The following is a 24,050-nucleotide window of genomic DNA, read 5'->3' as shown; positions in this document are numbered from 1 at the left end:
ATGATTAAGGATGCTTCAATTTAAAAAAAAAAAAAAGAATGTTTTAACTTGCTCTACACAGTTTGTATTTCTGAGCATAATATGTAAGAGACTGGAATGATTTGATTTCCAGATTGAAGACTATGATGTGATAGCCAGCATGATAGGAGCCAAGTGTAAAAAACTCCGAACTCTGGATCTGTGGAGATGTAAGAATATTACTGAGAACGGGATAGCAGAACTGGCTTCTGGGTGTCCGCTTCTGGAGGAACTCGACCTTGGCTGGTGCCCCACTCTGCAGAGCAGCACTGGATGTTTCGCCAAACTGGCACGCCAGCTCCCAAACTTGCAAAAACTCTTTCTTACAGCTAACAGGTCTGTGTGTGACACAGACATTGAAGAACTAGCGTGTAATTGTACCAGATTACGGCAACTGGACATACTAGGTAAGCGTACAGTATATAAATTTATTTTAAAGCCTTGATGTAAAAGCTAATCTCAGACGTTTTGCAAGGAAAAGACCACTTCTTGGATACAAGAAAATTTTATCCTGGTGAGACTGCTTGGTTTGAGGAAGTGCAAGATAGGCCAATTGATACGGAGAGTAATTATATCTGTACTTAAGTAAAAGGGTAAGGATAATAACAGAATTTTGCAGTTGAACTAACAAGAAAGCTCTAAATAAACATTAATTCTTGGTCTGCTAAGAAGAGTGAGAATTTATATGAGCTGTGTTCTGCATTTTTATGAAAGAAGAAATTAATCCATTTGTATAATGAATTTTATATATATGCATAAATAGATACATTTATGTATATACAAATACAAATGTACATAAAGCTTCTTGATGTTAAACTTGTGATTAAGGAAAATTGCCAAATCTTCATTCCTGATAATTCTAGATTTTAGGAATAATTCTATACCAAGGCAGATCTATTGAGAAGCCTTCCCAGTTTGAGATTTCTTGTGTCCCTATTGCAGCCCATCAGCTGGGAGCCCAGTGAGGTTATGTTACTTCCTACTTTAGCCAGGAGTGCTGGCAACACCATGGCTCAATCGTGCATACAGTTGGTACTTTGTGAACTCACATATCACTTGCACTGTGTTCTCTGGTCATCTCTGAGTGTTCACAGGTTAGCCCATGAAGTGCTAATTATATCCTTTCCTGTTTATTAAACATTCAACAACAGGAAAACCTGAAGATTTTCAGCATCTGAATTTGTGGTTTCCTTGAAAATGCATGGTCCAGGTTTATAATACATTTGTAGGTGTTGCTTATATGGTTGCATGTTTCTTGTTCAAGCTACTTGTAGGCAGAAATTCTTGCCTAAAAATTTAGGGGAGGAATTCTTGCCTGTTACATATACACTCTGGCTAGATAGATACCTCATCTGTGTTATATTTTCTTTGTTCTTTATAGCTCAGGGAATTGGATATCATCTTTTTTTTTTTTTTTTTTCATTGAAGGGGGACTGAGCTCAGCAATTAGTATATGGCAGAGCGGGGTTGTTCAAATGCCAGATTTGGGGCCCCAGCTGGTACTGTCTTTTCATACCACCACAACTGCTTTTCTTATTTCTTTTCCCTCCTACCCACATTCCACCTTGAATTAGTCTAGACCTTTCATAAGGGGAATATTCTGGGAAGTTCAAGAAAATGAGAGAGAATGAGGAAAGGGGACTGAGGCCTTTATTTTTTGTTTTTAAGATTTTATTTATTTATTCATGAGAGACACAGAGAGAGAGGCAGAGACACAGGCAGAGAGAGAAGCAGACCCCATGCAGGGAGTCTCACATGGGACTCGATCCTGGGTCTCCAGGATCAAGCCCTGGGCTGAAGGCGGCGCTAAACCGCTGAGCCGCCCGGGCTGCCCCGGGACTGAGGCCTTTAAAACTAGATCACTAATTGCATTAGGCTTCACTTCAGAGGATTGGTGGTATTGTTGGTTAGTCTCAGTTTTACAGTACTCACACTCATTAGAGATGAAGAGTAGCCAGCCTCTGAAAGAGATGCTACAGAACCACAAAGGTAGTTGGTAACACTGATCCTACAAGGAAAGCACAATTGTGGTAAACAGGGGGACTGGTTGTCAGGCGGCCTAACTTTAGCCAACAAACGTATAAATTACTTGGCAGAGACATAAAAGAAAAATAAGTAAGAAGTATAATGGCTTCTTCTTGAAAACATTTGTAACTTTCCTAAACATAAGAGCAAGGAAATATGGAAGGTTCCAGTCCAAGATGGCAACATAGGAAGACCCTGAACTTCCCTCCAGGGAACACAGCCGTTTCTACCTATTTATAGAACCATTCCTCCTGAAGAAGAACTGGGGGCTGACTGAACAGCTTCTGCAGGACCAAAGATAGAACAGCAAAAAAAAAAAAAAGAAAAAAGAAAAAACTGAAACACAGTAACAAAAGGAACCCCGCCCCTGACAATGCCAGCTGCAGTGGGGAGCAGTCTATCCTTGGGCACAGATAAAAGGCCTCTAAATAGCATATAAATGAAACAGCCCTGAAACTCCCAAACTGCATTGGAGCTGCGTGCTTACTCTCTGGGTCAGAGGAACTAGATTCCCACCCCGCCTCCAAAGCCTTGACCCCAGCAGGATCTGGACCAGTGTTTGCAGCTGTCACAGTAACCAGGTACCGCAGTGAGACCAGGGTCCACAGGCCACACCCGCCTTAGGGGTGGTGGTGCTGGAGCATAGAAAGTAAGCTGTGGGGGAGTTTTTGTCTGGTTTTGTTCTTGGTTTAAAGGGTCAGCCCTAGAACTGCACCCAATATTTTGGGGCGGGGGCTGCTAGAATGCTCTCAGTGGGCAGAGCTGACGGACATAGTCTACACACCCTCTCCCCCTTAAAAACATAGACCAGTACACGATCTGGGCCCCCTAAATGGCCTGGTGCCTCAGTGAGCCCTGGGCCCTTAGTCCACACCAGCCCACCTGTCCTACTAAGGCGATCACAAAGTGGTGCACACCAAGGACACCCCTGGTCAGTGCTCACTACAGCCCCGGCCTTCACACCAACATGACACAGGGGCACAGCACCCCAAAACACTCCAGGCCTATACCGCTTTGGCTTCAGATGGCTTGCTAGGGTACCCACAGTACAGAGTGGTTCAGACCATCTTGGCTGGCATCTGCTTCACACCCAGCCACTCTGCCAGGGTACCTCCTATATGGAGCACCCCAAATACCATAGCCCCATGGCTGCATTGATTTCAGTCCAGGACACACCCTGTGTGGAGCACCCGGAACACTTCCACCTTTGCCGGGCTCAGCTGTGGCCACGCAACCAGGGCACTTGCTCCATGGGATACTATGGGACAACCCGACTTACACCCAATTCAGTTTCAGCTGTTCTGCCAGGACATATTTTGTGTGGAGACCCCAAGGACTGCATTTTAGTTTTAGTTGTCCTGCCAAGATGCCCTCTGTATAGAATGCCCCAGAACCTCTCAGCTCATACCCATCTCAACTACAGTCACCATTCAGGGCACCCTCCATGTGGAGAATCCAGGAACACTCTCAGTTTATATCCATTTCTGCTTCAGCTATCCTCTGTGTGTAGAGCCCTGTGTGCCCCTGGCTTGTGCCCACTTTAGTTTCAGCTATCCTGCTAGGGCCCCTCTGTGTAGAGAGCTCAGGACCTCCTGGCCTGCATACATCAGTTCCAGCCACTCAGCCAGGACAGCCCCTGTGCAGAGCACCCTGGGACACCCATTTCAGCATTAGCTATCTTGCTAGAGTGCTATCAGTGCATAGAACCCTGGGACACCCTGGCCTACATCTATTTCGGTTTTTGCTGTCCTGACAGGGCACTTACTATGTGGAAAATACCCCACCTCCCAGCCCCAGTCCATGCCAGCCACAACCCCAGCCAGCCAGCAAAGTCATCAAGCACACAGTCTACATAGGGAATGACCAAACACAAGACCATTCCTTCAAATTTAGAAGTAGCTGTTCAGCCTAATCCATAGAAACAAACACAGAAAGCAAAATGGGGAGACAGAGGAATATGCTCCAAAAGAAAGAAAAAGAAAAAAAAAAAACTCAGGAAAAGGACTAAATGAAACAGGAATAAACAGCATGCCTGAGAAAAATTTAAAGTAATGATCATAAAAATACCAGGCTAGAGAGAAGAGTGAAAGAACCCAGTTAGAACTTCAATAAAGAGATGCAAAATATAAACAAGAACCAATCAGAGTTGAAGAATACAATAAAGTACAAAACACACTAGAGGGAATCAACAGATTTCAGATGCAGAAGAATGTACCAGAGATCTGGAAGACAAGGTAATGAAAATCACCCAAGATGAAGATTAAAAAGAGAAAAGAATTTTTTTAAAATGAAGATAGATTAAGAGATCTCTTGGACAACATCAAGCAAACAAACATTTGCTTAATAGGGGTTCCAAAATAAGAGAGAGAAAGGAGTAAAAAACTTATTTGAAGAAAGAATAACTGAAGACTTCCCTCTTCTAGGGAAGGAAATAGACATACACATCCAAGAGAGTTCCAAGTAAGATGAACCCAAGGAGGTCCACACTACAACACATTATAATTAAAATGTCAAAGGTTAACAATAAAGAGGGAATCTTAAAAGCAAGAGAGAGATAAAAAGTTGTCTACAAGGGAAAACCTATAAGAATATCAGCAGAAACTTTGCAGGCCAGAAAGGAATGACATGATATCGTCAAAGTGTTGCAAGGAAAACACCTATAATGAAGAATGCTCAGCAAGGCTGTCATTCAGATTTGAGGGAGAGATAGTTTCCCAAACAAAAAACAAAGGAGTTTATCACCACTAAGCCAGACTACAAGAAATGTTAAAGGGACTTCTTTGGGTGGAAAAGAAATGACCATAATTAGACATAAGAAAATTATTAATTAAAAGATATAAAATAGGACAACATATTCATAAAATGGGGGAAAAGAAAAAAAATGTTCTGTTTTGTTTTTACAATGTGTATGAACTTAAAGATCATGAAATTAATATAAACTGCTATATACTTAAGATGCTATATATGAGAATCATCATGGTAACCACAAACCCAAACCTATAATAGATACACAAAAAATAAAGAGAAAGAAAGCCAAACACAACACTGTAGAAACTCATCAACATAAGAAAAGAGAGCAAAAGAAGAAAGGAACAGAGGAGAACTACAAAAACAATCAGAAAACAAATAATAAAATGGCAATAAGTACATGCCTATCAATAATTACTTTAAATGGCCAAAATGCACAGAAAAAAAAATAATAAAAAAATAAATGGCCAAAATGCTCCAATCAAAAGCCATAGGGTGGCAGATGGATAAAAAACAATACTCATCTTTATGGTTACAAGAGACTCCCCTCAGAACTAAAGAATAGATATACTGAAAGTGATGGGATGGAGAAACATTCAATATGCAAATGGAAGTGAAAGAAAAGGAGAGGGTAGCAATACTTATATCAGACAAAACGAACTTTGAAACAAAGACTGTAATGAGACAAAGAAGGGCATTATATAATGATAAAGGGATCAGTCCAACAAGAGGATGTAACATTTGTAGATATCTACACACCCAACACTGGAGCACCTAAATACATAGAGCAAATATTAATGGACATAAGAGACAAATTGATGTAATACAGTGTTAATAATTCCACTTATATCAGTAGATAGATCATTCAGGCAGAAAATCAACAAGGAAATAATGTCTTTGAATGACGCATTGGACTAGATGGACATAACAGATATATAGAGAACATTCCATCTGAAAATAGAATACATCTTCTTTTTCATTGCACATGGAACATTCTCCAGAATAGATCATATATTAGGCCACAAAATAAGCCTCAATATATTTGAGAAGATTGAAATCATATGATGCATTTTTTTCCCAATCACAATGGTATGAAACTAGAAATAAATCACAAGAAAAAAAAACTTAGAAATAAATCACAAGAAAAAAACTAGAAAAAGATGCAAACACCTGAAGACTAAACAGCATGATACTAAACAACCAATGAATGGGTCAATGAAGCAATCAAAAGAAATTTTTTAAAAATGGAGATGAATGAAAACAAAAACATAAATCTTTGGGACATGGCAAAAGCAGTTCTCAGGGAAATATATAGTGATACAGGCCTACCTCAAGAAACAAGAGAAATCTCAAATAATCTAACCTTACATGTAAAGTAACTAGAGAAAGAAGAACAAACAAAACCCAAAGTGAGTAGAAGAGATAAAAGAAAGATCAGAGCAGAAATAAATGATATAGAGACTTAAAAAAAAAGTAGAAAAAATCAATAAAATCAAGAGCTGACTCAAAAGATAAATCAATGAATGCATAGCCAAGACTCTTCAAAAATAGAAAGGACTCAAATAAAATCAGAAATAAGAGAGGACCAGTAACAACTGACACCACAGATATAAACTGAGAATTAGAGTATGTGAAAGCTTATAACAAACTGGACAATCTAGAAGAAATGATTAATTCCTAGAAACACAGTCTTCCAAAACTGAACCAGGACAAAATAGAAAATCTGGACACACCAATCACAGATAACAAAATTGAATTGATAATTAAAAAACTACCAAGAAAAAGAAAGTCCAGGATCAGATGGATTTATAGGTGAATACTACCAAACATTTAAAGAGTTAATATCTATTTTTCTTGATCTGTTCCAAAAAATAGAAGTAGGAAAGTTTCCAAATATATTCTATGAGGCTAGCACTACCTAATACCAAAACCAGACAAAGAGAACATGAAAAAAGAAAACTATGGGCCTATGTCCCTGATGAACATAGATGCAAAAATTCTTAACAGAATATTAACAAACCACATACAACAGTACGTTAAAAAGATCATTCACCATGACCAGGTGGGATTTATTCCAGGGATGTAAGGATGGTTCAATATTTGCAAATCAATCAATGTTATGCACCACATCAACAAAACAAAGGATAAACATCAAAATTATCACAATTAGAGGCAGAACAAGCATTTAACAAAATTTAACATCCATTCATGATAAAAACTCTCAACAAAGTGGAATGAACATACCATAACATAATAGTAATTATTAAGTGGGGAACATATCTCAGTGTAATAAAGGCCAATATGAAAACCCACAGCTAACATCATATTCAATAGTGAAAAACTGAGATACTTTACTCTCATATCAGAAATAAGACAAGGATGTCTTGGATGTCAAGGATGTGTCTCACCACGTTTAACATAATACTGCAAGTCCTAGGCACAGCAATCAGATAAGAAAAAGAAGAAGTTGAACCCTCGCTATTTGCATATTTTATATAGAAAGTCCTAAAGATTCCACCAAAAAACTAGTAGAAGTAATACATGAATTCAGTAGAGCTGCAGGATATAAAATTAGTACCTAGAAATGAGCAGTATTTCTATGCACCAATAATGAAGTAGCAGAAAGAAAAATTAAGGAACATCATCATTGACAGTTGCACCAAAAAGAATCATACCCCTAGGAATAAAGTTAACAAAAAAGGTGAAAGAACTGTACTTTACTTAAAAACTATAAAACACTGATGAAAGAAATTAAAGATGACACAAATAAATGAAAAGATATTCCATGCTCATGAATTGGAAGAATTAGTTTTATTAAAATGTCCATATTTCCCAAATCAATCTGCAGATTCAGTGCAATCCCTTTCAAAATACAAACAGCATTTTTCACAAAACTAGAACAAATAATATTAAAATTTGTATAGAACCACAATAAACCTCAAATAGCTAAAGCAACCTTGAAAAAGAACAAAGCTGGAGGTAACACAATTCCAGATTTCAAGATATACTACAAAGCTGTAGTAATCAAAACAGTGCATTACTGGCACAAAAATAGAGACATAGATCAATGGAACAGAATAGAGAGCCCAGAAATAAACCGATGATTCCATAGTCAATTAATTTACAACAAAAGAGGCAAGATTATACAATGGGGAAAAGACAACCTCTCAATAAACGATGCTGGGAAAACTGGACAGCTACATGTAAAAGAATAAAACGTTTTAATACCCTACACAAAAATAAGCCCAAATGGATTAAAGACCTAAATGTAAAAACCTGCAATGACATAAATCCTAGAAGAGACCATAGGCAGTAATTTCTCTAACATCAGCTGTAGCAAGACTTTTCTAGATACATCTCCTAAGGTGGGGGAAACAAAAGCAAAAATAAACTATTGGGACTATATCAAAATAAAAAGCTTTTGCACAGCAAAATAAGCCATCAATAAAGCAAAAAGACAACCTACTGAATGGGAGGAGATACTTATAAATATCCTGTAAGGGTTAGTACCCAAAGTATAGTAAAGAACAATACCAAAAAAGCAATACAGTTAAAAAATGGGTAGAGAGTTTGAATAGACATTTTTCCAAGGAAGACATACAGATGGCCAACAGACACATGAAAAGTCTTCAACATCACTAACCATCAGGGAAATGTAAATCAAAACCACAATGAGATACTACCTTACACTTATTAGAATGGCTAAAATCAAAACCACCAGAAATAAATATTGGCAAGGATGTGGAAATAAAGGAACCCTCACGCATGCACTGTCACTGGGAATGTGAATTGGTACCGCCACTGTGGAAAACAGTATGGAAGTGCCTGAAAAAATTAAAAATAGAATTACCATATGTTCCAGTAATTCCACTATTGGGTGTTTACTCAAAGAAAACCAAACTACAAATTTGAAAAGATATATGCACCCCTATGTTTATTGTCGCATTATTTATAGCAACCAAGATACAGGAGCAATCTATCAACAAAAAAAAATGAATGAAGAAAATACTGTATAGAGATAGACAATGGAAAGTTACACAGCCATAAAAAGGGATGAGATTGTGCCATTTATGATAACATGGAGGGCATTTTGCTAAGTGACATGTCACACTGAGAAAGATAAATAACATTATTTCACTCCTAAGTGGAATCTTAACAAAAACAAAACATGAATAAACAAAAAGCAAAATCAGACCTCTAGAGAACAAACTGATGGTTGCCAGAAGAAAGGGCGCTGGAGGGATGGGCAAAATGGGTGAAAGGGAGTGGGAGGTATAGGTTTCCAGGTACGGAATGAGTAAGTCATGGGAATAAAAGGCACAGCATAGGGAATGTAGTCAATGATACTGCAGCATTGCGTGGTAACAGGGGGTAGCCACACTTGGGGTGAATGGAGCATAATGTGTAAACTTGTTGAATCACTACCTTGTATACCTGAAACTAATATAACATTGTGTGTCAACTCTACTCAGAAAAGAAGAGCAAGGAAGTGTCATTATTATGCCAAAACAAATTTTAGATGGGAGAGGGCCGTCATGCAAATATATTAGAACATCTTAATTCAAATGTGATGGAGTCCCGCATCAGGCTCACTGCAGGGAGCCTGCTTCTCCCTCTGCCTATGTCTCTGCCTCTCTCTGTCTCTCATGAATAAATAAATAAAATCTTTAAAAACAAAACAAAAAACCAAAGCCGAGTTAGATACAGTCCCTACCTTCAGAGAGTTTTTAACGTGGCAAAAAACAAACAAACAAACAAACAAAAAACAAAAAACGGGAAAACAATATATAAATAACTTTAATGGAAGCCAGAAGCGAGTCCATTTGGGGGCTCAAAGAAAAGAGAGTATCTATAATTAGAGAAATAAGAAGTTTAATTAAAAAGGTTAATAGGTATTTGAAAGGCATCATTGAAAAGTGAATAGGAACTAGGGGGAGGGGAACATTTTAAGCAGAATGAATAGTATGAAACAAAAGCATAGGAATCAAAAATACAGAGTATCTTCAGAGAATAGGCAATCTAATTTGACTTAGAATGTTAGTATAATGGAGGCTTTCACAGAGAGTTTTGAACACCAGAATGAGGAATCTGCACAAAATTAAACAAGGACGAGCTATTATCAGGTTTCAATTCCGGGCATAAGTGATATATTTAGAGCTGTGTTTTAAAGATATTAATCTAGAAACAAGTGGTAAGTGAATTGGAGAGGGAGGAGATCAAAATGAGGGAGATTAGCTGCAGTCATCCATCTGATAAGGAGCTAAGCCAGGGTGATGGCATTGGGAAATTAAACACCATCCCTTCATTCCTTCATTTATTACACACTTATTGAGCATATACTGTGTCAGGCATTGTTTCCAACACTGGAGATAGGCCCGTGAACATGAAGGAGGTGGCCCCTGCTCTGAAGGAACTGAGAACACAGTTGTGTCATAAGTGGATAAGAAAAAAAAAGCACACAGTGCTCTGGAAGAGAAGACAGGGTGCCCTTGTCTAGTTAAATTTTCATCACCCAACTTCCTTCCCTGACATTCTCTTAGGCTTTTAGGAACTCCTAGTTAATCAGGAAACTCAGATTGTAGGGCGCCTGGGTGGCTCAGTGGTTAAGCCTCTGCCTTTGGCTCAGGGCCTGATGCCTGCGGAGAGCCTGCTTCTCCCTCTGCCTGTGTCTCTGCCTCTCTCTGTGTGTGTCTCTCGTGAATAAATAAATAAAATCTTAAAAAAAAAAAAAAGGAAAGGAAACTCAGATTCTAATGACCAAGTCTGGCAAACAGAAGATAGCTACAGCCGTGGGTGAAGAACACCACATAGCCAAGTGTCTTAGTTGAGGTCCTCTGCGCTTGTATAACAAAACCCACTCAGGCTAACTTATACATAAGGGAAAGAAAATTACTATGGAGATAGAGGTGTCTCTCTGAGATCCACAGGCAGAAGCTAGTTATGGTCAGACCTCAGGACAGACTAGAAAGCCATCAAAAGGCAAGGAAGCTGTTTTCTCTTTTGTTCTTTCTTTTCCTGTCCTTCATGCTCAGACACCTACACCCAACCCCCTCTCTCCCTGTACACTCACAGATGCTCTTAGGTCTGCTTCTCCCTTTGGCTTTGCCTTCTTCTTTTCTTGTCATGCTGGCCATCTCTGTCTTTCTAGGTACAGGTGGCTAAATATGACAGCCCCAACCAGATTCTCGTGTCTTTAGTTCAAGAGATCTATGGACAGTGAAGGCTTTACTGAATTCCCATTCTAAATTCCCAGGAGGATCCGGGGGGCCAGCCACAGTCGAGATGGCAGTATAGTTGCCACTTCTGGAGCCCATGGCAGAGAGGGGGAGTAGAAGGGATTTCTCAGGGAAAAGGCAAAGGTTAACACTACCAACACTTCGGTCCCCGTCACAGTAGATGTGCATGTATATGTGATATGATTGTGATATTTTTTCTCTCTAGAAAACCTATAGTTAAAGTAAGGTTTGTTTTATAACAGATGATACCTTAAAAGCCTACTGATATGTGATATTTGAGTACCTGCTATATAGCAGGTGCTTTTCATAATGTATATAATTTAGCTTCTATCTGAATGTCCCGTAGTCTCATCAGATTTAACATGAGCTACACAGTACTCATCATCCGTCATTTGACTTCCAGTAATGCCATTTTATACCTACCACTTACTGTAAAACTCACCAAACTGTATTGTAGTTATTTGTTTCCAACTTTGGTCAATGAGCTCCTTAGGGCAGACACATGTCTTACTCATCTTTGCATCTCCAGGGCCTCACACAGAAGTTTCTGCAGGGGTGGTTGCGTAGTAATTGCACTGCATGGAATATGAGGTGGAATCACTGTAAGCCCTTCTGTCTGATTTGACCTATGGGTTGAGGAAAAGTTGGGTGACAGAAATAGGAAGGTGTGGAGGAGCTGATTGGAAAGGGTAGGAGGTAGGAATGAAGATAGTGGGTAGAGTATGGACAAAATCCAGGTCCTAGATACCAAATTGGCTAGTCTCCTAGTCTTCAGTTTGTATTTTTTTACAAGACTGTTTCAGTATGTCTTTTGTTTAAAGAAATGCTTTTAATTTTTAAAAGGCAATTTATTTTAAGTGCATTTTAAGCAATAAATAACAAAGGGGTTTTTATCAGGGCATCATATAAATATTATATTGATGGTATTTTATTTTGTTTTGACAGGAACAAGAATGGTAAGTCCAGCATCCTTAAGAAAACTTCTGGAATCTTGTAAAGATCTTTCCTTGCTTGATGTGTCCTTCTGTTCACAGATTGATAATAAAGCTGTGATGGAACTCAATGTGAGCTTTCCAAAAGTGTTCATAAAAAAGAGCTTTACGCAGTGACTTAATATGTGTTCTATAATAAAATCAATGTGCTTTTGTAGGGTTTTATTTTAGAGTTGGTTTTGTTTAGTTTTTATGATGGTGGGAATGTCTTAATATTCCATTAAGGCATTTGTAGATTTTTGAAGAAAAAATATGAAATTGTCCATTAAATCAAGTAAAAATGTAAACAAGTGTTTTGAGAAGATATTGCAAGCACTTTTCTTGAAGAATATGTGAGTGGCTCACATTAAGTGTACCTTATGTTAATCAGTAATATTATTCTTTAGTCAGTAATTACATGTGTAATAAAAGAATAATATGGAAACCTTTTAACTTCTTTTTAAAGGAACATGTTGAGCCAGAAAGTATCATGATATTTAAAAATAAAAATAATTTTTCACACCTCCATGTAAGGATGTCTTATTAATAAGCCTTATGACCTGGCCAGTGTTCTGTTTGGGTGTATACAGAATTTCCAGAGTTAACTGGAGAAATTAATTGTGCTATGATTAATTTTTAAGCTGATAAATCAATTCTTCAACTTGAGAATTTTAGTTTTTCCATTTTTCTTCTGACATATATATTTTACTACTGGATAATACCAGTAGAAAAATATGAGCATAATCAAGAACAGAGGTAAACTACTAAAGAAAACAACTTTCTAACTGTTAAGCTGATGCCTTAAAAATTTGCCAGAGAGAAAAATTTAAGACTTCTGAAATATATGTGGATTTCATTTATTTATATATTTTTTTCCTGTGCCCCAGCACCTTAAATAATTAGAAAGCTGTTACAGCAGATAAAAAAACAAACAACATTGTTTTGTTAAATAGTGAACTGATTTAGTACTGCTGCTCTGAAAGTAAACAGAAAAAATTTTGTGGCATAAAATGACAAGGCCATTTTGAGTAGCAAACTAATATTAAGGATACAGTATACCAAAATTTCTTTTCCCACATAGGGCAATATGTTAAATTCCAACATCTGCACACTCTAGAATAATCCAGTATGGCAGCCACTAGCCATTTGTGGCTATTTTATTTAACTGCAGTTAAATGTAATTAAAAATTCCATACTTCAGTTGTGCTAGCGTTCAGGAGTCACCGGGGGCTGGTGGTTATCATATTGGACAGCATTACTGTAGAATTTCTTGGAGTCATTTAAAAAAAAAAACACACACACACACATTTAGCTAAAAAAAATTAGCATGATTAATATTTGTCTCTAGGCAATTTTTGAGGGTATTCTCAGCAGTATACATATGAAAGCATCCGCCCCCAAAGTACTTAAGCTAGTGAATTTATACATATGACAAATATTAGTCATTCCGTAAATATTTATTGAATAAGAATATATTATTGAGTTAGGCCATACAATATGTCAAACTTTAAAAATGTAAAGGTTATAAATTATTACTAGTAGTAGTGCTGTGTTTATTCTTTTATAGAATATAAAGAATGTAATATCATGACATTTAAAATATTAAAATAGTAATACAGTCTCCTCCATGTAAGAGACCATCTGTATGAGGATTGCTGTCACGTGTATGGTACGCCCTATTTTCCAGTTCATGGCAGAAGCAAGGGGCAGTTGGGAAAGGGCTGGGTTGACCTACATTGTTACCTTCATGCACTTGGATTTGCTTTTCACTGACAAATGTATGTCAACATTTTAAATGTTTAATCTGGTGGAACTTTTAGGAGGAAGAGACTTATAAATTGACTACCAACTGGGTGAAATAGTACTTTTATCTTGAATTAGCAACTGGCATGGAATTAGTGCTTACTTTTGTGCCAGATGCTCTGTGTGCTTTGTGTTTACTGAGTCACTGAATCTTCACAGCTGCGCCATAAGGTAGATACCATTACTTACACCAACTTACAGGTGAGGAAACAAAGAAAGATCGAAGAACTTACTCATGTCCACATAGCTGCTAGTGGCAGAACCATTATACATGCCTCGGACATCTGGCTTCAGAGGCAGTGCTTTCACCCTATGTTTTAAGTGTCCAGGGTGACTTCTGATTCTAGAGCGCAGGTCAAGCGAACATTTTCTGTAACGGACTAAGAGGCAAAATTGAGGTTATTATATAGGTATTATAGTAATGATAGAGAAAGTGAATTTCCACAAAATTTTGAAGGACAGAATTCAAAACACAGTAATTGAGAAAATTTTTTGTGATATGGTTCCACTAACAAGTAGAATGAAATACTCTTGGGGAGGATAATATTTCACTTAGTTGGGATTCAGAGTTACTATTTCCTGTCATCAGAATTGATTGTAAAGTATTCATCTGCTAATGTTGATCTCTGGTATGATTTTACATATTTTTGTCTTTGAAAATATCTTTTCATACAGATAAGTATTGCCAAGTACATATGTTAATCCATGAGAATATTTTCACTGAGCATATTTATCGCTTGGAAGGCATTGATAGAATTCTATTAGATTCCTTCTTCTCTTGGTATTTTCCTTTTAGCATGCCATTACCTTGCAGATTAATCGCTTCCAGTTGAAGGTTGGGTGGAGCTCCTCAATTGCACAATTGAATGGATTTGAAAAATGGAGATTTCCTTCATATTTGCATCAGGGTTCAAAAAAACCCACTGCTGGACGTATGGTTTGAGCTCAGAAAAATACATGCTGCAGATTCCTGTGAGAACGGAGATATTGCTTCTTGTCTTACCTTTTGGTAGCACAGGAAATGTATAAAGCTGCTTGGTGTTACTTTGTGATTCAAATTATATTAGTTGTCATCAAAATTACTTTAGTGTAAGTTTCCCAGATGAACACGGTTTTGCTGGCTCCACCTCCAGACCTTCTGATTCAGTAGAATTTGCATTTTAATGAGCAGCCAGTGGATGCTGACTGCTGCTGGTCTGAGGGCCACCCTTTGAAAAGCACCACTCCAGAATGCTCTTTGAGTCCGGAGGAGCCCTTTCCTGAATCCCACATACAGTGGGAATAACTGTTCCCACTGTTTTGCAGTGTTTCAATTTTGGGTTGAATTCATTACAAAACATGATCAACTCTGCAAGAAAAGCTACGTTCCAAAGCCATTTGGCGTTCTGTAGTTGTGGTTGAGGGTATTTCTTCTGGTCCAGAAAAATTGCAATATCCGTTCTGAACTCAAAAACTCACGATGAAACTACCACTGTTAAGCCAACAGACTGCAGTGTGGTAGGAGAGATCCGAGTATTCAGCTTCTATAGCTGACGGGTGATAGCTGAGGATGGTTCAGTGGCATCCACTGCCTGCCGAGAGCACTAGGTCATTAACACAAGGTCAAGTCACATATATTCCACAACTACCTGCCATAAATAGTACAGTAAATAACCTTAGGTTTTCAACACTTTACGTTTTCACAAGTTCTTCTAAATTTGACCAACTAAGTCTTTTTTTGCTCCACATATATATATATATTTTTTTTTTTTTTTTAACACATCTTAGCAGATTCTACTTCAGGGTACACCGAGGTCCTATTTTCTTAACTTCTGAGAAATGCTCTTGCCTGAAGTTCCTCCACAAGACTGTTTGTAGAAAATCACTCTCCCGTCACTTGAGCCTTAGCACTGACTTATCCAGTAAACAACAGTAATGGGGCAGTAGCAGTAACATCTGTTGACTCAGCAAGAGCCAGGGAAAACCACTCAGAATCATGTGCCTTGTTTTTTGTTTTTTTTTTTATTGACTATTGATGTTGTTCCCAGTGTTCTCAACTCTTCGAGCCACTGTCCTTGCCAAAAGCCTAATTACATAGTCTAAGCAAGTTTACTTTGGACACTTTTCTTTAGCTGATGAATCAAAAACAATTTAACTCACCATTGGTAAAAGGCTTTCCTCGCGGGGCTAATGAATGAACCATGCAGAAGCTTGCTTTGGCTGCAGCTTTTTCATTTTTTTTTTTAAGAAAGAAATTCTGTAATGAGATACCTTGTTTCAAATTTCCTAATTTTTCTGGCCACTGTGATCATTCCATTGTATGTATAGTATTTTTCCGGAACAGCGACAGTGTCATGGCATGTTAAACACAACCTTTGCCATCTCATGTGGCAACAAAATTATCCATACTGCCTTAAACACAGGAAACTTGGAAGTCCACATTTCTTTTTTTCCTTTTCCTTTTTGTTCTGGCACAATGGGTATCCAGTGGTAATAAGAAAACATTGTGGTATGGCAACATGTGTGGCATGCAGAATACAGAAGAGTCGTAACTGCATCCCTGCCATTTGTAACGTGCGGAGCAGCAGTGTGGACCGCCGAGAACCCGGTATGTGTGTGCTGTGGCTACTCACCGCTTCCACTGCAGGCCGAAGCAACCATAGACCTGAATGAATGAACGTGGCCACATTCCAATAAAACTCTTAGTTGCTTACGGACACTGAGAGTTTAATTTCATGTGATTTCCGTGTGTCATATAGTACTCTTCTTTCTTTGATTTGATTTTATTGTTTTTACCATTAGAAAATGTAAAAACCATTTTCAAGTGGCAGTCTGAATCTGGCCGGTGGACCAAATCTGTGAACACTGTTCTGGGATATTCGCAAGTCGTTACTGAGCTCAGGTTTGCCCATTTCTAATTTTATACACTAGTCTCAAACCTGTTCTCAGCCTTTATCTTTCTCACTTTACCACTTAGATTTTAATATGAAAAACAGTATTTTATTGACTTAGGAAAAATTTTTTACCATTACAATAAGAGAATTTTGGATTTTTGCTTTTTTTCTGAGGTGTATTTGGCCAGTAAGAATTGTGTATATTGAAGGTATACAATCTGATTATTTGTTACACATATACATTGTAAAGTCATTACCACATTCAAGCTAAATAAGGTATCTCTCTTCAGATAGTTACCACTTTTTTTTTCTGATGGTGACAACTGAGCACATTTCAAATACACAATAAGTTTTGTCAACGACAGTCACATTGTACATAGATCTCCAGAACCTATTCATCTTGCATAACCAAAACTTTTTACCTTTTACCCAGCATCTCTCCCTATTTCCCTTCCCTTAGTTCCTGGTAACCATTGTACTTTACTTCTATGAACTTGTTATTTTTAGATTCCACATATAAATGGGATCATGCAGTATTATCTTTCTGTGTCTGGTTTGTTTGACTCAGCACAACATCCTCCAGGGGCCTCCATGTATTTGCCAATGGCAGCATTACTTTCTTTTCAAGGCTGAATACTATTGCATTACCATATGTGTGTGTTATATATGTTATAATATAATAACATATATACGTGTGGGCTGTGTATATATAATATATACACACACCCCACATTTCTTTATCCATTCATCTCTTGACAGACATTTAGGTTGTTTCCATATCTTGGCTATTGTGAATAATGTAGAAATGATTATGGGAGTACAGTTATCTCTTTGAGATCCTGATTTCATTTTCTTCAGATATATACCCAGAAGTGGGATTGCTGGATCATATGGTAGTTCTATTTTTAATTTTCTGAGAAACCTCTATACTGTTTTTCATAATGGCTGTACCAATTTACATTCCCACCAGCAATGTATAAGGGTTCCCTTAACAAGAGAAAATATATAGACTGTCCATTAAAATTTGAAGCCGAATGACCCATCATTATTAATATTGTCAATTGACTTAAAATTTTTAATATTAGCACTTTGGTAAGATAAATTATCTTCCCAGTGGCTAGTAATAGATAAAGATATATCCCTAACTCTGTGAGCATAAGTAAAGGAGCTTCTTAATTTAAACTGCCCTGAAATAAGACCCTAAAAATACACAATATATAGAAAAACATTTAGCTAATATTCTTCCTTTCTTTCGGGGTGATTAATTTTCAGCCAATATGTAGCAAAGAAAAAAGTGAATTTTTAAAAGAAGTGTTTCTATTTTTTTGGTGTTTCCCAGGAATTAACTAAAGACTGAAAACTCATTTACAAGTATAGTAATACTAACAAAGAGATATGAAACCAAATAAAAAGTTCACTTGGTTACCATGTAAATTAATAATGAATGTTTGACTTTTCATTTTTTACTTTACAATATTAAAGGACACCATTTCTGACACAGTAATTTTCATTTTCAAAGCCATTTATCACAGTTTTCAGTGTTATTTCTAGTTTGTCCCCTTTCTTAGCACATTTAATACTAAATTAATACTTCAGAGGAAATTTTTTTTCAGCCATTCTGAAAATTTTGTCAGTGACCCTTAACACAATGTTAGCTATTGCTAAAAAACTATTCTAGCAGCTGTGATTTTATCCATGCAGCCCAGTTCTCTAGCAGTACATTAATGTCAATAAGCAAAAGAGGTGATGATTGACAGCAATAGCAACAAGTCAAAAGGGAAACGATAAATTACTTTAATCAGGGATCATGATTTATTATATATGTTTTATAAATGTGGATAGAAGCCAAGATTTTTCCTTTGGCACAGCGGGAAGTGTATTGAAGATTTTTGCCTATAAGTCTGAATTTTGGGCTTGAATTTTTATACGCATGAATACTATTAATGGTTTATTACGTTTTGAAAGGAAAAAGGTAATTATGTTGAAAGTGACACTTTCAGAGGAAGGAAGATTTTTATCAGTGTATTTGGCGAAGTAAATTGGTGCAGTCCTAGCTATAAAATTTTCAAGGAAAAATTCAAAAGCAAAGCAGTCATATGATCAGATAAATTGACTAGATTACACCAAAGATAAAACAGCTCTTTCTGTTACAAATGAGAATCTGTGCAGACAACTAACTGAGATGTTTTAAATTTTATTTGTATAAAAATGCTGTTCAATGTCTAATGATTTTTATTGTTTGTATTATTCTGTACTTCAGAATAATAAGATAAGCTTCAGTATCTCATTAGCTCACTTTCAAAACTGATCATTTCAGGACACTGTTGAATATAATGGAAGGTTTGGGTAAATAGGTTTGTGTCACAGCCTCTATGAAATTAGACGAGGATAAGCCTGGTAGATGAACCATCATCTATGTGCTAAACACTCACAATCCATCCTTATGTTATGAAATGACATCAGCTCATTTTAAACTCTAAAATTACACGAATCTGCAATTAAACTGCAGACTGCATTCACACCGTTATTTATTTCTCTCTCCTTTCTCCGTAATTCCCCCAAATACGAATTTATTTAAAGTTTGTTTTGTTTGTTACTCAAACCAGAGTTTGATACAGTGTTTTCCTGCTTTTACTTAGAAGGTATCATGTACTGTGGCATTTGCTTTCTCTGAAAGCGAATCCCTTCATTACTAATTAGCCCCCAGATTCTACAGTTCTTGTTGCACCCCAACTATTTTTGATGAACTAGAATGGAAAGAGTAACACAAGATAAGACATGTTCATCCATCCGCTTAGTCGACAGTATATACAGACAACAAATATATGTGGAGATCTCTGTGCTAGGCACATATTCAGGTGGGAAGGACCAGATGTATGGAATGCACAGAAATAATCACAGAGCAATTTTTATTTTTATTTATTTTTATTTTTTAAAAAACACCTAATTTTATTTATTATTTTTTAAGTTATTTTTTTAAGATTTTATTTATTTATTCATAGAGACACAGAGAGAGAGAGAGAACACAGGCAGAGGGAGAAGCAGGCATCATGCAGAGAGCCTGATGTGGGACTCGATCCAGGGTATCCAGGATCATGCTCTAGGCTGCAGGCGGGGCTAAGCCGCTGCGCCACCAGGACTGCCCCACAGAACAATTTTTAATGAGTGGTCAGGTGCCAAGAAAAAATTCTGTGGTGAAAGAAAATAATGAGATCCTATGGTTTCAGCACAGTTAGGCAGATTTCTTTACTTCTGAACTTCAGAACCTTTACTATCTAGTGGAGGTGAAGAGGTAAGGTGAGATGAGGTAAGGTTTGTAGTATTTCCCAATTTTCCATGGAATACTGGTCAACGGTATTGGAAGCGATAGTCTCTCAGGGTACAGTTTAGAAAGTACTAAAGCAGTATTATATGGTGTCTTACAGAAAGTATCCACTACAGGGGCGCCTGGGTGGCCCATTCGGTTAAGAGCCTGACTCTTGATTTCTGCTCAGGTCATGATCTCATGGTTGTGGGACTGAGCCCAGCATACGGCTCCGTGCTCAGTGGAGAGTCTGCTTGAGATACTCTCTCTCCCTCTCCCTCTGCCCCTCCCCCCGCTTGTGTGCTTTCTCTCTTTCAAAATAAATAAATAAAATCTTTTTTTAAAAAGTATTCACTACAGTAACTTTCAATATATTTCCTCAAGATCATGCATTATAATTTATTTCTAATAAAAATATTTTAAATGTATCATTTAAGAGAAAGATTAGGAAGTTGACTAATGCTTTGGTGATGTGATTTAAAAAATTTCTGGCGGCACCTGGATAGCTCAGTGGTTGAGCATCTGGCTTTGGCTCAAGTCCTGATACCCGGGGGTCCTGGAATCAAGTTCTGCCTTAGGCTCCCCACAGGGAGCCTGCTTCTCCTTCTGCCTATGTCTCTGCCTGTCTCTCTGTGTCTCTCATGAAAAAAATAAATAAAATCTTTAAAAAAAATTTCTGAGCATGATTACTTTTTATTTTGGCCAATTTCTAAGTTAATTTTTCTTCCTTTATTAGATCTTTGGAATATGTATTTATTTTTGGTATCCTAAAATTTTGTGAACATGATAGTCTAGTCATTGGGAATGGCTAAAGGAAATACTGTAGCATCTGAGGATTTTTAATATTTGTAGGATTTTACTGTTATGCTCCTTATTCAATATTTATATGTTGTGCTACTCCATAAACTATTCTAATCATCAATTCTGTAGCAATAGAAAAAGAAATTCTACATTAACTCCTGATTGGTGACTACTTAAAAATATTGAATATAGTATGTTTGTTTTTTTTAAAGTTAGAGTAACAACAATTCACAACTAGCACCTGTTTTGCTAAAGTCTATGAAAGAAGTTGGTAATTTATTACAAGATCAGGGCACCAGGATGGCTCAGTTACTTAAGCGTCTGCCTTTGACACAGGTCATGATCTTAGGGTCCCGGGATTGGGGCACATCAGGCTCCCTGCTCAGCAGGGAACCCGCTTCTCCCTCTCCCTCATCCCCTACCCCTGCTTGTGCTCTCTCTGTCTCTCTAATAAATGAATAAAATCTTTAAAAAAAATTTTATTACAGGACACCTGGGTGGCTCAGTGGTTGAGCATCTGCCTTTGGCTCAGGTCATGATCCTGGGTCCTGGGATCAAGTCCCACATCAGGCAACCTGCACGGAACCTGCTTCTCCCTCTGCCTGTGTCTCTGCCTCCCCCTCTGTGTCTCTCATGAAGAAATAAATAAAATCTTAAAATTTTATTTTAAGATAAATTTTAAATAAATAAATTTTAAAAATTTATTACAAGACTGTTTCTTCCCAAAGAGATACTTTCATGTGAACCTTATTGTATGTGTATTCACACACACACACATGCACACACACATACGCACATACACATTTCAGTATCCTAGGTAAATAGTGTTTAATTTTGTTAACTTTTTTTCAGTGGGAAGTTATGCTTCCTCCTATAGAATGTTTATAAATTGCTGCTAAGATTACAACCACAAAAGCTAGAGAATTACTAAGGCTAACACAGAGTCTGGCACACTATTGTTCTTATTTGAGATGTTTTTGCTGACAAAACCCCCAAGTACAGGATTGATAGTGCTGAAGCCCTATTTCCTCTGTTTAAAAGTTCTAAAAATTATTCCACCCAGTCAAACCTAAAATAAATATTCATAAGTCCTTATAATCAGAAATATTCATAAAATTGAAAGACCTTAAAATGTGTGTCTCCAGCATATGTTTCCTTGGCATCTGTCCGCAGTGTCTGACCACGTGTAGCTAAGAGAAAAAAAAAATCTTAAGACTCTGACAACTGTTCTGCTTTCGTCTTTCAAAATATCTGCTGATCGCCCATCTACGTACACGCCTTAACCAAAGTCAGGGGTCCCGTGTCCCACCCTGTTCCCTCCGTCGTACCACGGTGTCCAGTCTGAGCGGAAGGGCCTTCCTGGAGCATCATCAGGCCCTATTCCTCAGCACCGACAGTCCTAAACTGTCAGAGCCACTAGCTCCAGTTTCCACCCAGTAGCCTCACATCCTCCCTCAGAAATCAAATTAGACCGTCTATTTTCTGATGTTTTGAACATTAAAGTATCAAGTGTTAAAGAACTTTTTAAGCCTTTTGATAAATGTTTAACCACTAACTCTCTGGTGAGGGGAGAAGCCCTGATTTGTAGCACTTTCCAATTTTTGTCATGTAAATATTCCCAGCGTGACCCATTTCAAGCTTTCCATGTGAAGTCACTGGGTGCTGAGTTGGGAGGAGATGCACACTGTTCTTTTGAGTTGATGTGAACTGCCTCCAGCTCTCGGCTGCCAGACGGAGAAACAGGCATCAGAAGCTAGAGCTAGTTTTCCCGCAGAGGCTGTGTCCTCTGTGGTCAAATGGTCCTTCAAAATCTATGAAGTTCTTCCTTCCACTGAATACACCAAAAAAATTAAGTTAAAATAGATTTTCCTAAAGTATTATCAGATCATCACTAGTCAGAGAATTAAGAATACTAAAAACTTTGCAAAAACTTATAAGGAGAAGCAAATTCTTGTTGCTGATGTCAATCTGACACTGGTCATGTAAATTGATAGAGCAGTGTGTATTTGTGGGATTATAATAAAAAAAAACTCCCCTGTATTTCCATGGACTTTGAAAATTATATCCCCAGATAAATTGTGACATTTCCCTTCTGTGTGTTGCTGCAATTTTACATTACGAAATTGTCATGGAGATTCATTACACCTATTTTCCAAACACAAATGACCATAACTCAAATATGTACCTATCATATACTGAACTCTAAACTGCGTAAAAACGTACTATCCCTAATGGATATGCAGGCACGCTGATGAGGATACATCTACATTTTTATAACAAAGATTCTTGGGGCCTCAGAATTTTTACTTTTGATATCTTCCTGCCTCAGATACTGGATTTTTGACCCAGAGTCGGAAGCATTTATGTATTAGCCTTTATCAGGCTACAGTGAACAACAACCTCAAATGTGTCAGTGGCTTCCAATAACACATATTCCTCACTCATGTGGCGTGTTGGCTGCTGTGAGTTGGATGCCATAGCTGTTCTCCAAGGCTTGGTTCAGGTTCACGTCTGCTCCAGCCAGAACCCAGCCGAAGAAGACCCCAACTGAGATGTGCCCCTCTAGTGGCAAAGGACACTGGCGGAAGGGGGTTGGCAGCAGGGTGAAATGCATCTCAAAGTGTTCCGGTAGATATACTGCTCACTGAGCCTGCTCACATTCTGTTGGCCAAAGCAAGGCATGTGGCCAAGTCCAGTCATAGGGCAACAACACTACTCTCCTTCCAGGGAGCCCTTATACGTCATGGCCAGAGGTGCTGGGAACAAAGAATTCTGAACAGTAATAGCCCAGGTACCACAATTTCCCACAAATATTTGAGTTCACTCTAGCCAAAGTAGGTCAAAATAACATAAAAGGAAATAACATCTTAATTTTTTAAAAAAGGAATCTGTTGGTTTAGGTTGAGAATTTTTAGAAGGATCCTCACTCTTTGTATTTCATCCTTTAAAAAATAAAAAGATTCCCCCAAATATGACCTAATTGTGTGGGAAATAAACAATATGATAAACTAACTGGAGTGGCCCTAGCTAATTGATGGGGTAGTCATGGGAACAATGGAAGGGAAACAGGAGGGAATCCCTGGGTGGCTCAGCGGTTTAGCGCCTGTCTTTGGCCCAGGGCGTGATCCTGGAGTCCCGGGATGGGGTCCCACATCAGGCTCCCTGCATGGAGCCTGCTTCTCCCTCTGCCTGTGTCTCTGCCTCTCTCTCTGTGTGTCTTTCATGAATAAATAAATAAATAAAATCTTAAAAAAAAAAGAAGAAGAAACTG

At 37.7% G+C, this 24,050-nt stretch overlaps 1 protein-coding gene and 1 long non-coding RNA gene across 3 annotated transcripts in view; both read left to right on the top strand.

Annotated features, from left to right (window-relative positions):
- Window positions 1–12,526, top strand: part of FBXL4 (F-box and leucine rich repeat protein 4) — a 78,585-nt gene extending 66,059 nt beyond the window's left edge. For both annotated transcript variants that reach the window (XM_072737840.1, XM_072737829.1), the window contains 2 exons: window positions 113–425; window positions 11,973–12,526. In XM_072737840.1, the coding sequence (XP_072593941.1) occupies window positions 113–425; window positions 11,973–12,136 (477 nt within the window). In that variant the 3' untranslated portion in view covers window positions 12,137–12,526. The remainder of the gene's footprint in view (window positions 1–112; window positions 426–11,972) is intronic.
- A 4,080-nt stretch (window positions 12,527–16,606) lies between these two features.
- Window positions 16,607–21,483, top strand: LOC140595512 (uncharacterized). The gene is made up of 2 exons (XR_011997197.1): window positions 16,607–16,682; window positions 21,268–21,483. It is a non-coding gene; the product is annotated as an uncharacterized lncRNA (long non-coding RNA).
- The last annotated feature ends 2,567 nt before the right edge of the window (window positions 21,484–24,050 follow it).

The sequence above is a fragment of the Vulpes vulpes genome, chromosome 1 (genome assembly GCF_048418805.1).
Source record: "Vulpes vulpes isolate BD-2025 chromosome 1, VulVul3, whole genome shotgun sequence".
In the NCBI taxonomy this organism is placed as follows: Eukaryota; Metazoa; Chordata; class Mammalia; order Carnivora; family Canidae; genus Vulpes; species Vulpes vulpes.
The sequence above is the reverse complement of the archived record's forward strand: the minus strand, read 5'-3'. Positions and strand labels throughout refer to the sequence as shown.